The sequence below is a fragment of the Salvia miltiorrhiza genome, chromosome 4 (assembly GCF_028751815.1).
Source record: "Salvia miltiorrhiza cultivar Shanhuang (shh) chromosome 4, IMPLAD_Smil_shh, whole genome shotgun sequence".
Classification (NCBI taxonomy): domain Eukaryota; kingdom Viridiplantae; phylum Streptophyta; class Magnoliopsida; order Lamiales; family Lamiaceae; genus Salvia; species Salvia miltiorrhiza.
This window is the reverse complement of record NC_080390.1, coordinates 2,517,346-2,531,825: the sequence shown is the minus strand read 5'-3', so window position 1 is coordinate 2,531,825 and position 14,480 is coordinate 2,517,346. Positions and strand designations below refer to the sequence as shown.

At 42.0% G+C, this 14,480-nt stretch overlaps 1 protein-coding gene and 1 long non-coding RNA gene across 5 annotated transcripts; one reads left to right on the top strand and one right to left on the bottom strand.

Annotated features, from left to right (window-relative positions):
- Nucleotides 1-2,036: 2,036 nt before the first annotated feature.
- On the bottom strand, nucleotides 2,037-2,966 carry LOC131022194 (uncharacterized). Its single transcript, XM_057951629.1, has one exon. The coding sequence runs from the start codon at nucleotides 2,605-2,607 to the stop codon at nucleotides 2,182-2,184; it is 426 nt and encodes a 141-aa protein (XP_057807612.1). The 5' UTR covers nucleotides 2,608-2,966; the 3' UTR covers nucleotides 2,037-2,181.
- A 1,432-nt stretch (nucleotides 2,967-4,398) lies between these two features.
- On the top strand, nucleotides 4,399-14,289 carry LOC131022193 (uncharacterized). 4 transcript variants are annotated; one of them, XR_009101176.1, is made up of 6 exons: nucleotides 4,699-4,870; nucleotides 4,964-5,061; nucleotides 5,529-5,628; nucleotides 11,104-11,163; nucleotides 13,040-13,108; nucleotides 14,121-14,289. It is a non-coding gene; the product is annotated as an uncharacterized LOC131022193 (long non-coding RNA). The 4 variants fall into 4 exon arrangements; XR_009101177.1 differs by lacking the exon at nucleotides 14,121-14,289 and adding an exon at nucleotides 13,199-13,454 and having other exon boundaries at nucleotides 13,040-13,145; XR_009101175.1 differs by lacking the exon at nucleotides 14,121-14,289 and having other exon boundaries at nucleotides 13,040-13,453.
- The last annotated feature ends 191 nt before the right edge of the window (nucleotides 14,290-14,480 follow it).

The following is a 14,480-nucleotide window of genomic DNA, read 5'->3' as shown; positions in this document are numbered from 1 at the left end:
AATTAATAATTAATTATTTGGGTTCATTAATTCAAAGTTAGGGTATATAATTTTTAAAATTTTCAATTTTTAGTTATAAATATTAATTAGAGTTCATAATATAATACTCCCTCCGTCCACGAATTAAAGCCCCATTTGAGGGTGGGCACGGAGACTAAGAAAGCTGAAAAAGGTGTTGTGGATGAAATATAAGGGTAGTTGACTAAAGTGATAAAGTAGTTGACTAAAGTGTTAAAAGTGTTGTGTGGTGAGTCCACTAGTGATAAAGTGTAATAAATATAGAATATAAAAATGATAAAGTTGTTGTAAGGTGGGACCATTAGTGGCAAAGGGTAGTAAATATAGGAAAAGAAGAAGAGTAAAAAGGTACATAAAGCACAATAGGGCTTTAATTGGTGGACAAAAATTTAAGTGCAAGTATGGCTTTAATTCGTGGACGGAGGGAGTAATATTTTTTATTTTTATAAAAAACAATTACTCCCTCCGTCCCATAAATAATGGTCTGTTTTCCTTTTTAGGTTGTCCCACAAATAATGGCATGTTTCCTTTTTAGGTTATAATTAACACTTAATTAAAAATTTTAATTATGCCAACAAAACCCTAAATCCCTAATTATTTCACCCCTCCATTCCAATTCCACCGCCTCCCATCTCCCATCTCACTTTACCGCCTCCATCTTTCTAATTCCACCATCTCCCATCTCGCCGGTTCCATCCACTGCCGCCGCCCTTCATCGGTTCGCTCGCCTCAACCCGGCGAAGGTGCGACGAAAGCCAGAGACGACTACTCGCCGGACATGTAGCAGTAGCAGCAGCGAAGGCGAAGGCAGCAGTGCCTCTTTCTCTCTACCCGCCTTTATCCTCACCTTCTCCACCTGAGCCGCCTTCTCCTCTGCCAGCTTCTCCTCCATTAGCCTTCCCTCCGCTGGTCGCCGGAGTTCTCTCATCCGCCGCCTTCTTCCACCAACAACACTCAACCTCTCCTTCAACCGCCAAACCCTAGATCCCTCAAATCTAGAAACTGTAGCGTCGCCGCCTTCACCGTTCAGAAACTCTAGCGCTGCTCCACCGCCTCCGCGCGCCATCCTCAACCCTCGCTCGTCTCCACTGTCTTCTCTTGCGCCGTCTTCACTGAAAATCCCCTCCGTCAGCCAAGTCAACGATGCACTCTGCGTCGAGATCCACGCTGCCGACGTCCTCTTACACTGCCGCGACCAGATCCAGGCTGGCATCTGGTAGGCGATGCTCGACCATCCCCTTCTTCGTGTTAGTTTGAAAGACTTTTTTTTTCCTTCAGATGTTGGATGTAATTTTCGTGTAACATCTTGGAGTTGGAAATGTAACATCTTTTGTTGTTAATTTTGATTTGTGTTTTCAGACTTATGGATGTTTCTCTGCGTTTTGGTTCTGTGAGTACTTGGAGTTCGGATCTGTGAATGTATCCATTGTTGTTTGAAGTGTCTGTAGATGGATTTGGGGGTGGAGAGCGAAGGGAAGGCGCCGGCCTCGCCAGCGATGAAAGCGCCGGTGGCAACAGCAACTAATTTTGGAGGAAGAAATGTTCTTTTATTAACATTATTTAAAATTAATTAACCATTAATTAAATATGTGGGGCATACAACTTATCTATTAATATAACTCTCCTTAATCTCTGTGCCAAAAAAAAAAACGGGTCATTATTTATACGACTGAAGGAGTATAAAATAGATAAATTAAGAGTGGTACACACATAACAGTGGGACAGAGGATCCCATCTAGTTTTTTTTGCCATGGCCATGGCTATTCCGAAAGTAATACTAATATCTTTGGAATTTATGTCTGCTTCTTCATTATAGTTTGAGCACACGTTGTTCTCTCCGGCAGCGATTTTCCAAATTTCTCGATTTTGAGTGCTTGGATATAAAAACTTAAAATTCTAAAAAATTGGCTGGATTCAAAATTTTCTTCAACGTCTACGAATTCCGTTAGTCAACTCCGTTCCATCTCCAACCAAATTATCCCAAACGTGAAGCATGTGAAAAGTACCCCCAAAAAAAATAAAATAAAAATGTAAAATTCCATTATGTTACAAGGAAGCCTCAACACCAACCATACAAACACACTTTGCCAGAAAGCAAAAAAAAAAAAAAGGATTGGTTATAGTCCCAACCAACTTATTGACAAGTGAAATCCGAAACATGGATCAATTAGGGTTAGCAATCTTGGATGCCTCGAGATCGGCGGCCTGCTTGAGGAGATTCTTGTCGCCGTCCTCGAGCGCCATCTGGATGGGGTTGGAGCCGAGGCCGTCGGCGATGGCGAGCAGGATGTTCCTGAGCTCGTCCCTGAACTCCTTCTCGTCCACGGTGCCGCTGTTGTCGCAGTCGAACCTCGCGAAGATCGAGTCGTACAGCTTCGTCAGCTCCTCCGGCGGCGTCTCCACGTCCACGCCGAAGTCGGTCTCGATCAGCCGCATCGACTCGAAGGCGCGCCGGAGCTCCGACCGCGAGAGCACGCCGTCGTGGTTCAGGTCCAGCGACGCGAACGCCTCGTCCACGCTCTTCTGGAAATGAGCCTCGTCGTTCACGAACGACTTCACCGTCGTGCCGTCGATTATCACCACGCCCATCTCCGATTTGATTCTGATTTTTTTTTATCTTTTAGTGCGTGTTGTGTGTGTTCCAATCTGAGATTGTTGTTTTCGAGGAGGGGGTTTGTTTTCTTTGTAGAAAAGGGATTGGGTGATGAAGAGGGCACGTTGAATTTGGACCGTGGGATAGCTGGAGTTTTCAATATGGATTTCGGCCACGTGGCTCAGTCGGTTATTCAAATTAAGAATGTTATTTATGGGGCATCGAATAAATCGTGTTAGTGGTATAAGAATATTCTTCTAATTTTGGGGTTTGTTTGCATCGGCGGTAAGATAATTTAACCCCCCTAACTCAAATTGAAAATTTGAAATCCTAAAAGTATACTCCTCCTCTTCACAAAAAATATTTCTAAACTTTTTTGAATAAAAATATTTAAGTGTATTATAAGTAAAAAAACATTGCTTAAAAAATATTATTATTAATAATAATAAATTATTAGTTAAGTACGTGTACATGTAATATTTATATTTTATTTTCTTCATGGATAGATTCACCTATTAACTCTATTTTTAATTTTTGCTATACGAGAATGGATAATTTTATATATTGACTCTATAAATAAATCAAACTAGTCTTGAATTTTTGGCTATTTGTATTATATATTTATAGGATATTACAATTAAATGAATTGTTGAACCTAAAGTGTACCATTTAGATTACTTTCAAGAGAACAAGGCCTATCATAGAGTGACAAATTGACCCAAGTCGTACATTCATAAAGAAAGCTTAACAAGCTAGTAATTCTTGTTACACACGGAAAATAAATACATCCTAATTAAACATTCTATCTAATAGTTCGAGTATCGTGTCTAAAAGATAAGAAATAAATTCAAGACAATAAGCAAAATAAATCTAATGTAAGTAGCATGTATAAAACGAGTATATGGTTCAGGTTTATTCTCCTCGAGAGTAAATTAACCTAGTTTGTAAAAACTAAGTGCAATTAATCAGTTCAAATAACAACTTTATATATACGCTCAATCATTAACTTTTGCATCCATGAAATGAGACTAAGCAACTAAATTGCAACAATAAATTGATAATTAGACCACACGTTTTTTTATCATATCTAACTCCGATTAAACCATCATAATCGAATAATAAAATCTTCTCTCGATCTCATCATTATTTAATAAGATTAATCAATGGCCAATCAATTATCCAAAGATAAATAATTTAAGCAGACAAACATAAATCATTCACAAAGAAAATCAACTCTCAATTTGAACAACTCGAACCCTAGAAATATAAATTTAGTTCATGGTGGAGAAATAAATAAATCAAACATGGAGTATCCATAGCATCAAACTAAAATTAAAAAGTAAAATAGTTCTTCCAATTCAAAGCATAAATCTTCTTTGGAAGCTTGTAGAATTTGAAATACTACATAATCTAAGTATTTTTTGTGGAGTTTATGGCCTAATAAAATGAAAAGAAATTGTAGAAGATGATAATAATGTCTAATAATTGCTAATATTTCAATTTTCAAATAAAAAGAGAAACCACGTTAAAAATAAGGGGAAAAATTGACCTGGCCAGCCACAGTTGACTTGGTCTTCTATGCTAACTCACTTGGGCTTCTTGTTTTGATCTTCGCCTAATGCATTCATGTCTTTCTCAATATTCCTTATTTCGATCCAATAAATTCAAAGCATGAACACGTGATCATCAAAATCCGACAAATTAAGCTCAACTCAACAAAAAATTGCAATAAATTTCCACAATTCATTAAGAAATATTTTGATCGAAAAAAAAAGATGTCATCTTACTAGCTAGAGTTCCTTTCGCTACAAAAAATTACCTCAATAGTGGCGGAATTTTACGACGGGATTCCCGTTGAGAAAAATGGCGGTGTTATCGACGGATTCTCGACGGAATTTAATTTTCGCCGTAAATCCGTCAAGAAATTTTAATTTCTTAAAATATTACCTTTTTTTTATTTGTCCGTCGATAATCTGTCGACAATTATTAAATTTAATTCAAAATTTTGATGTACGTCGACAATCCGTCGAGAAAGTTATTTTTTAATAATTATTTTTAATATTTTGATTTCCCGTCGTAAATCCATCGAGAATGTTTTTAATAATGAATAGTATCTCCTCCCCCCCAAGTTCAGTTCATCTACGCCATTTCCCCCCAATTCATTTCAGTTGCCATACGCCATCGCCGGAGTCCGCTGCCGCCGTTCGCCACCTGCCGGAGTCGATCTGCTGTCTCTCCCTCCCTCGACGTTCACCATCGGTTCTCTATCCCTCTCGCTCTCTCTCTATCTCTCTCTCTCTCTCTCTTTCCATCCCTTTCTCTCTATCTCAAATTAAATTTGTATGGTTTCAGATCTTTCCCGTTCGTCGCGCCGTCCGCCGAAGTCCCTTGCTTCTGTCTGTCGCCGCCTCGCCCCCTGCTGGACCTCCTCTCTCTCTCAAATTTGAAAGGTGCCTTCAAAGTTAATTTTCTGATCTCCGCCGGCTATGGTTCCTTTGATTCCGATTGCCCAGCTATCGATAATAGGAATTCTAGAAACCTTTGTCCAAACATGTTACAAAAATGGGAAATCTATACGAGCATTAGTGATTATTTTTAATAATTCAGTGAAATACTTGTTGCAGCATGAGATAAAGCTTTGTAGTTGGATTCTTAGTTGGGATGCTGCATTTTAGCTTTTATTACTTGCGGCTGTCTTAGTTGGATTCTTAGTTGGGATGGGAGATACCATCACAACCCTAGGTTATAAGTAGGAGAATCTTAGGCTGCTTCTAAACACACATTCATGTAATGTGATTTGCAGATTGTTGATCATAATCCATCAGAAAGGTTTCTGATTTTTGTTTTGGTCAAAAAAGGTGGGCTGCGCAAGGAATGAATATATATGGTAGTTAACATGATCAGATTTTTATTGCAGGTTTAATCTTCTTCCACTACAAACACAAGAGATTTCAAGAATTCTTTCAACTTCATTGGCCATTCTTATGGATTCAAACACTGCTCATTTTCCTAATCTGGTAAGGAGTTGGCTTATTAATAATATTGAGTATATATTTGCGGCTGAATTGTCTGATGATAAATCAAATACAAATTTAAAGAAAGATCTATTGATACAGAACGAGAGTTGATTGCAAATGGGCCTGAAGAGGCTGTTGGACCAGCAGCAAGTGTGAGAGTCGGCCCAAATGAGGAAGGCCCAACTGAAGATGGCGCAGCTATGCGCACGAGAGCTCCACCCACAAGATTCAAAGACTATGAGATGTATTAGGGTTATTAGTTGTTATTGTCCTTCCAAGAATGATCCTCTTTCATGTCTCTTTTCTTTCTGTTAGGATGGCTGAAGAGTGCGGCAGTAGTATCAGTCGTTGTCTCCGCTTTTGCTATTTAGTATGTTGTTTGTATGAGGATTGGTCCATCTTATGAATGAAAATTATCCTTTCCTCTGATATCTTCTCTCTTCACTGGAGTTTTGGCTCACTCAAAGTAGTCCCTATCTATCATTGGTGCTTTCATTGTTTTCATGGCTAACCCTGAGATTCTCGCCGCCATTCACGTTTTACAGACCCAACTCACCACTCATCTCTCCACGTCTGCCGAGCAGCTGGCGGCCACCAATGCGGTTGTGGCAGATACCAACTCCGTCCTCCAACGTTTCATGTCCGCCATGGAGTCCCACATCACATCTACGGACACTTCATCCTTCTCCTTTCGGTACACGCGGCAACCGCCACCCCCTCCGCCGCCGGAGCCTGATCCACCGGTGCACCCACCCTTCCGCTCCATGAAAATGGAAGTCCCGCATTTTGATGGCTCCGATCCAGCCGGCTGGATCTTTCAAGTGGAGAAGTTTTTCGCTTTTCACAACACTCCGGAGGACCAACGACTGCGCATAGTCTCATTCCACATGGAGGGCCGCGCTGCATCGTGGTTCCAGTGGATGAAATCTAATCACCTTATTGCCACTTGGCCGGTGTTCCTTCACAGCGTTCGCCATCATTTTGGCGCGTCTCTTTATGAAGATCCTCAAGGCGCTCTGTCCAAGTTAACACAAATGGCTTCAGTGGGCGAATTCCAGGCTGAGTTCGAGGAGCTCATGAACAAGGTTAAGGGCATTTCTGAATCATTGCTTGTTAGCTTCTTCGTCACGGGATTGAAACCCGACATTCGCCGCGAGCTTTCGTTTACAAAGCTATCCACCCTTATGGAGGCCTTTGCTCTGGCGCGTGCCTACGAAACTCGATTGGCAGAGACGCGAACTGAGAAACGTTGGCTCACACGCACGCTGATGAAGGCAGTACCCATTTCTTCGATGCCTTATTCCCCTCCGACCCCTCCTCTGTTACCTGGGGAAAGCACCAAGCCAGGGGAAACTCATAAACCACCATCGCCGCTGCTACTCAAAGCGCCGCCACAGGGTCCTACCCTTCCCATTCGGCGTTTTTCACCCCAAGAACTTCGTGAGAAAAGGGAGAAAGGCATATGTTACAACTGTGATCATAAATGGTTCCCCAACCACCGTTCCCGTAGTCGTTTCTACGGCCTCTTAGGCACAGATGATGAGCCAGAGATCAACGACGTTGAGCATGATGCTCTGTCCACGGACGAGATGGCCGAACCCACGCTCCCAACCCCCGACGCCGCTATTTGCGGTGATATCTCGAGCCTTCACACACTCTCTGGCCTTGGCCGGCCCCGTACCCTTCACCTTAAGGGCACCATTCATAGGCGCGCGGTGCGAGTCTTGGTGGATAGTGGGAGTACCCACAATTTTATCCAACCAACGGTGGTTCAAACTCTCCGCCTTCCGGTGACAACGATACCTCCGTTTCGTGTCTACGTTGGAAATGAAGACTTTCTCTTATGTTCTAAATTGTGCTCAGCGATTCCGATTGAAATTCAAGGGCAGATTCTTTCCGTGGACCTCCACGTGCTCCGAATCGCTGGATCGGCTGTCGTCCTCGGCATCCAATGGTTACAGACGTTGGACCCGGTCACCCACGATTACGCCGCCCAAACCATGGTTTTCCATCGCGACGGCGTGGCTACGACCTTGAAGGGGGACCCTGCTATCGACGTCCACCCCATATCTTTCTCCCAGTTGACGGCGGCGGTCCAAGATAATGAGATTGGTCTAGTGTATGCCATTTACATTAGGGTCGGCCCACACCCTGATGGGCCTGTTGCGATGCATAATTTGGAAGGCCCAACTGAAGCCCATGCATCTCTTTTGGCTCTCATTGACTAGTTTCAGATGCTTTTTTCACCACCGGTGGGGCTTCCTCCGCACCGCGCCATTGAACATCGGATTCATCTGAATCCGTCGACGGCGCCGGTCAACGTGCGACCCTATCGGTACCCCCAGTTCCAAAAGCAAGAGATGGCTAAGTTGGTTGCTGAGATGCTTGAACAGGGCATCATTCGCCCGAGTCACTCGCCATTTTCTTCACCGGTCCTGCTCGTTCGAAAGAAGGATGGTTTCTTCAGATTCTACGTTGACTACCGTGCTCTCAATGCAGTGACGGTAAGGGATCAATTTCCTATTCCTACAATTGATGAACTGTTAGATGACTTGGGACAGGCTCGGGTATTCTCAAAGTTGGATCTCCACTCTGGGTACCACCAAATTCGAGTTCACCACCGAGATATTGCCAAGACGACGTTCCGCACCACAGACGGCCACTATGAATTCTTGGTGATGCCCTTCGGTCTTTGCAATGCGCCGTCAACCTTTCAAGCGACCATGAATCGCATATTTGCCCCATTTTTACATAACTTTGTTGTGGTTTTCTTTGATGACATTCTCATCTACAGCGCGTCGATGGACGACCATATTTCTCATCTGGAGCAGGTCCTCCGCTGCCTTAGCGACCATCAATTTGTGTTGAAGGCTTCAAAATGTGTGTTCGGGAAGTCTTCAATAGCATATTTGGGGCATATTGTGTCCGAATGGGGAGTTCTTGCTGATCCGAAGAAAATTGCGGCTATGCAATCGTGGCCGACCCCGCGCACTATCAAGCAGCTCCGCAACTTCTTGGGGCTAACAGGGTACTATCGAAAGTTTGTCCGACACTACGCGAGCATTGCTGCCCCACTCATCGATCTCCTCCGCGTCGGTTCATTCTTATGGTCCCCGGAGGCTGAACGCGCGTTTGAAGGCTTAAAGACAGCCATGTCCACCACTCCGGTGCTCCGACTCCCTGACTTTTCCATGCCTTTTATTGTCGAGTCGGATGCTGCCGAGACCGGCATAGGTGCTGTGTTGATGCAGGGCGAGCAGCCCTTGGCTTATTTCAGCAAGAAGTTGTGCCCACGGATGCAGGCGGCGTCGGTGTACACCAAAGAGTTGCTAGCAATAGTGGAGTCAGTGCACAAGTGGCGCCAATACCTCATCGGCCGTTTCTTCATTATCCGAACTGATCAACAGAGCATCCGCGAGTTGTTGCAACAAACTATTCAGACGCCGGAGCAACAGAAATATGTACGGAAGTTATTGGGATTCTATTTTCGTGTTGATTATAGGACATGAGCATCCAATCTCGCTGCTGATGCTCTCTCTCGGCGTCCGGCATCTGGGGCTGATTCCATCGGAACAGAAGAAGGTGCTTCCTATCCTCTTCTGAGCTCACCTATGCCCGAGATTCTAAATGCTATTAGAAGGGAGAACTCCGAGAAAGAAGATCTCTGTGACCTTCACAGCAAGTTTGAGCGCGGGGAACTGGGCTCTGAATTCTCAGTAGTGGGTGGACTCCTCCGTTTCAAGCACCACATATATGTAAGTGCCACGTCGGTATTGATTACTCAACTTCTCAGGGAAGCGCACGCCACTCCCATGGCTGGTCATGGGGGCATCAAACGCACTTTGGTGCGGTTAGCATCGTCGTTTTATTGGCCCCGGATGACCTCGGTAGTCAAAGATTTTGTGGCATCATGCCTAACCTATCAACAGACGAAATACTCTCCAACACCGCCCGCCGGGCTCCTTCAACCCTTGCCCATTCCGACTCATGTGTGGGAAGACGTCACTATGGATTTCATCACTGGTCTTCCGCCAAGCCGAGGGTATACGGTACTACTTGTGGTTGTCGACCGACTCACCAAGTTTGCTCACTTTGGATTGCTTCCGACTTCTTTTACAGCAGCCAATACAGCAGCTCTGTTCTTGGAAATAGTGGTGAAACTGCACGGGTTCCCTACCTCTATCATCTCTGATAGGGATCCCATCTTCCTCAGTGTATTTTGGCAACAACTTTTCAAGTTGAGTGGTACTACTATTAAGCATAGCACGACGTTTCATCCTCAAATCGATGGACAAACGGAGGTCACCAATCGGACCATTGAGCAATATCTCCGCTCCTTCACCTTGGACCAACTCAAGACTTGGGCTGCACACGTGGGCTGGGCCGAATTCTGCCTTAACACTTCTTACTGTCATAGCATACGGATGACACCCTTCGAAGCCCTGTTTGGCCGCCAACCTCAGATGATTCCCCATTATGCAGCGGGATCGACCAAAATCCAAGCTCTCGATGAGCTCTTGCAGCAGAGGAATGGCATACTTCGGCAGCTTAAGGAGAATCACCATCAAGCTCAATCTCGGATGAAACAGCAAGCTAACCGTCGCCGGCGTGACCTCGAGTTTCAGGTGGGCGATGAAGTGCTAGTGTGTTTGCAGCCATATCGCCAAACCTCAGTCCGCGGCAGACAGTCGCCCAAGCTGTCCCAACGTTACTACGGGCTTTTTCCAGTCACGGAGAGGATAGGGAAGGTGGCTTACCGTCTAGAGCTCCCTCAATCCAGCCGCATCCACCCGGTGTTCCATGTCTCTAAACTTCGACGGTTTATTCCATCCGGCACCACCCCTTTATACACCCTCCCAGCTGAGTCCTTCGGCTCCCGACCCATTCCCAAACCTTTGGCAATTTATGGGGAGCGACAAATTCTGACGGCCGCGGGTCACCAGCGCCAAGTCCTAGTTCAGTGGCATGGCGAGCCACCGGAGAATTCCACCTGGGAACCTTGCGAGGACATGCAGCGCCAATTTCCTACCTTCAACCTTGAGGACAAGGTTGATTCAGAAGGAGTGGGGAATGATACAGAACGAGAGTTGATTGCAAATGGGCCTGAAGAGGCTGTTGGACCAGCATCAAGTGTGAGAGTCGGCCCAAATGAGGAAGGCCCAACTGAAGATGGCGCAGCTATGCGCACGAGAACTCCACCCACAAGATTCAAAGACTATGAGATGTATTATGGTTATTAGTTGTTATTGTCCTTCCAAGAATGGTCCCCTCTCATGTCTCTTTCCTTTCTATTAGGATGGTTGAAGAGTGCGACAGTAGTATCAGTCGTTGTCTCCGCTTTTGCTATTTAGTATGTTGTTTGTATGAGGATTGGTCCATCTTATGAATGAAAATTATCCTTTCCTCTGATATCTTCTCTCTTCACTGGAGTCTTGGCTCACTCAAAGTAGTCCCTATCTATCATCTATCCAACAGGATTTCTCGAAGTGCAGAGATTGAAGATCTTGAGGGGCCTAAAAGCATTGGGAGATACAGGTTCAACTACTTTGATTCTTTTCTGGTTTTGTTTGAATCCTGGTTAATCATTTGTGTGGCTGCCCGATTCATGTTCCTTCATTTTCTTATATTTCCCTTGTTGTTTCAAGAGTTGGGAAACACCGGCCAACTTTTGAATTCGACATTCTATTATGAGAGGAAATGGCACTATTGTTGATATAATCTCATATGCATTTGATCATATATTGTAAGTGAGTACAAATTGGCAGCATGGTTGAAAAGAGAGTAACAACTATTAGTCAATGTTGCTGCTAAGCTTAGGTGTAGGGGGCAAGATGAGCTTATATTCTCAATTAGGATGTTGAAATTTCATACCAAAGTGAAGCTAGATAACTACAATATAAAAAATCATTTCAAGAATCATTTTAGACACCTTTAATTTGTTCCAAACAGTTTATGAGGATAATTATAATATATATTCTTATAATTAATTAATACTTATAATTTGAATTTTGTTTATAATGTCAGCAAATACTTCTAAGTTGTAGCCTATCTTTGCTTTTGATTTTGTTTCGATTGTTGGATTGGTGTTTGGGACATCTCGTGAGCTTTATGTTTATAAATTCGTAAAATATTGTAAAATGCTGCTGATATTGAGGGAACCACCAGTCTCCAACCCTCTCAACCGGTAAGTTTCCCATATGGTTGTTGTTCTTTTAACGATTAATTCGGTGTTTCTTCAACATTGATGCTAATCCAGCAGAGTACTATATGTTGGTGATGATTTTCAATTTGTGCAAAAGTTGAACGAGCCTTGATCATGTTTTTGCTATATACCTGCTGCAGCAGCTTTTAGTCTATCCTAATTCTGGATATCAATAATCTATCAGCTAATTACACGTCTACAAATGCCTTCTTACCCCCATGTCGTTGAATAATATATAAATACGAATACTTTTGATAAGGTGAAAATATATCATGGAATATCATGTTTCAAACATGGGAAAGAATTGTTTTCTTGTTGTCATTTGGAAATTATAATAATCCACGTTCCAGGCGAGTTTATTATAACCCCAAACCCGATGTGTGTAAAGAGGATGATGCAAATTCTAAACAGCAAACATAATGGTATTATTAAACTTTAAAAGCAACAATGTCTTTTTAATAAACAGTAATGCAAATTGTTTAAAATGTTCAACAATGTGGAAACATGAGATATTATTAATAATTACATAATTAGCAACTACTACTTTTTTGGCCTTGCATTCTTTTAAGTTAACTAACTTACAAGACACATATAATTATTTTCTGTAATTTGATGTGTTGTGACTGTTATAAAAGGGAAAAGAGGCAAATACTTCCCTCCCCAATGTTTACACCAAGAGGCGATTCCTAATGTTTATTTTGGCAACTAAGTCCTGAAAAACGTTTGTCATGGGCTAATTAGACTTACGACGGAGATTGACTGCATTGTTTATCTTGTCCATTAACTCTTAAGATTTGACAGTTACATCCTATATTTCTTTTTGAATTTAAACTCCGAAATGGTTAATTCTAACTCTTTATCAGTTAGAATTAAAGTGGAAATAATTGTTTACAATTTAATGAATATTGGTAAGGGCCGTAAGGCGATCTAAATCTTGGATTAAGTGATAATATGTGGGAAGAGCCATATTACTTTGAGAATGAATATCCATGTAGCCGACCCCAACAGTAGCTGGAACGGAGCTAATGGTGATAGTGATAACATGCATAATTAGTTGAAAATATGCCGATTAAGTTTGATGTGGTGGCTTATTTTACGAATTGCATTTTACAATATTTTTTCTTTGCTTTATGTTATGAAAATTGTAGCCTATCTATGCTTTTGATAGTGAACTTGAGCTAACTTGAATGTATTTGTATAAAATTGTAGCTTTTGCAAGATTGTTGGGTGAGCTTCAATACAGACATCTCGTGAGCTTTTGTCAAGATTTTCTAAAAGGTTAGTCTTTTATAAACTTACTTAATTTATGTGTTAGGTTTTAGGATTATTGTATGAATACATGCGTAATTTACTTAATTTATGTGTTAGGTTACATGATTTAATCTAGCTAAGTTATGACCCTTTAAATACTAGGTTACTTAGATTGATTAGATTAGTTGTATCTAGTCATGACATTAAGTGATTCACACAAGCTATGGCCTTTTAAATATAAGGTTACTTAGATTGATTAGATTAGTCGTACCTAGTCACATTAAGTTATTGCAATTGATTTTATTTTTGTTAATTATGTCGCCAGTGGGGGAGAGGCGAATAACATGTTTGATTGAATTTGAATAAGCATGATTATGTGCGTTGAGCATGATTTAATTTGAATATTATGTGCGAAACTTAATGTATTTCCATCGATAGATCAACAGTTTCGATGGAGGAATTGTTTCAGGACATGAAGACGCTGCGCTCTCAGATAAACGGTTCTCACTCCCTCTCTCCGCAGATCGTGTAGCTCTCGTTAAATAACCTTGAGTTTTACTTGAAATTTTGTTGGTTAATGTTGTTAAATGGCCGGAGAGCTTTTGAAATGCGAGATTGAAAGTAAAATCCGCTGAATTGCAGATCATGTGGCAGATCACGCAGGTAAAATGTCAGTGGAAGAGCATATGCAGAAAAGTAATATTTCCATGGATAGATCAGCAGTTTCAATGGAGGAAATGTTTCAGGACATGAAGACGTTGCGCTCTCAGATCAACGGTTCTCTCTCTCTCTATGCCGATAATTTTGGAATTGATTATGTAGCTCTCGTTAAATAACCTCAAAATTTACTTGAAATTTTGTTGGTTAAATTGCCGGAGAGCTTTTGAATGTGAGATTGAAAGTAAAATCCGCTGAATTGCAGATCATGTGGCGGATCACGCAGCTAAAATGTCAGTAGAAGAGCATGAAAAAAATTAATAACAAACATTCAACCATCAACTACAATATAAAATTAATTCTAGTTATAATTCTATTTTAGGACGTTTAGAAATGAGTTTAGATCGAGGGTGGATGTATAGGCGTGTTGCGAATGGATCTCTAACTACGGAATTCATAGAGGGTGTCGTAGTTTTTGTGCTTTTTGCTAGTTCTCAACCAATACACATGAATGGGGAAAAGATTAAGTGTCCGTGCACTAAATGCAAAAATAGAAAATATGATTATCCGATGACTGTGAGACTTCATCTCGTAAGACATGGTTTTGTTCCTAATTATCAGTTGATGAAACTAGATTGCGAATTGCTAAAAGGCAAAAGACTAATGTGTCGGGGTGGAGAAAGAAAAGCATCTTTTGGGATTTGTCGTATTGGAGTTCATTACTTATTCGACATAATCTTGA

What these genes read in the sequence shown, in the direction of transcription:
- LOC131022194 (XM_057951629.1), bottom strand. Translation starts at nt 2,607, where the DNA reads ATGGGCGTGGTGATAATCGACGGCACGACGGTGAAGTCGTTCGTGAAC.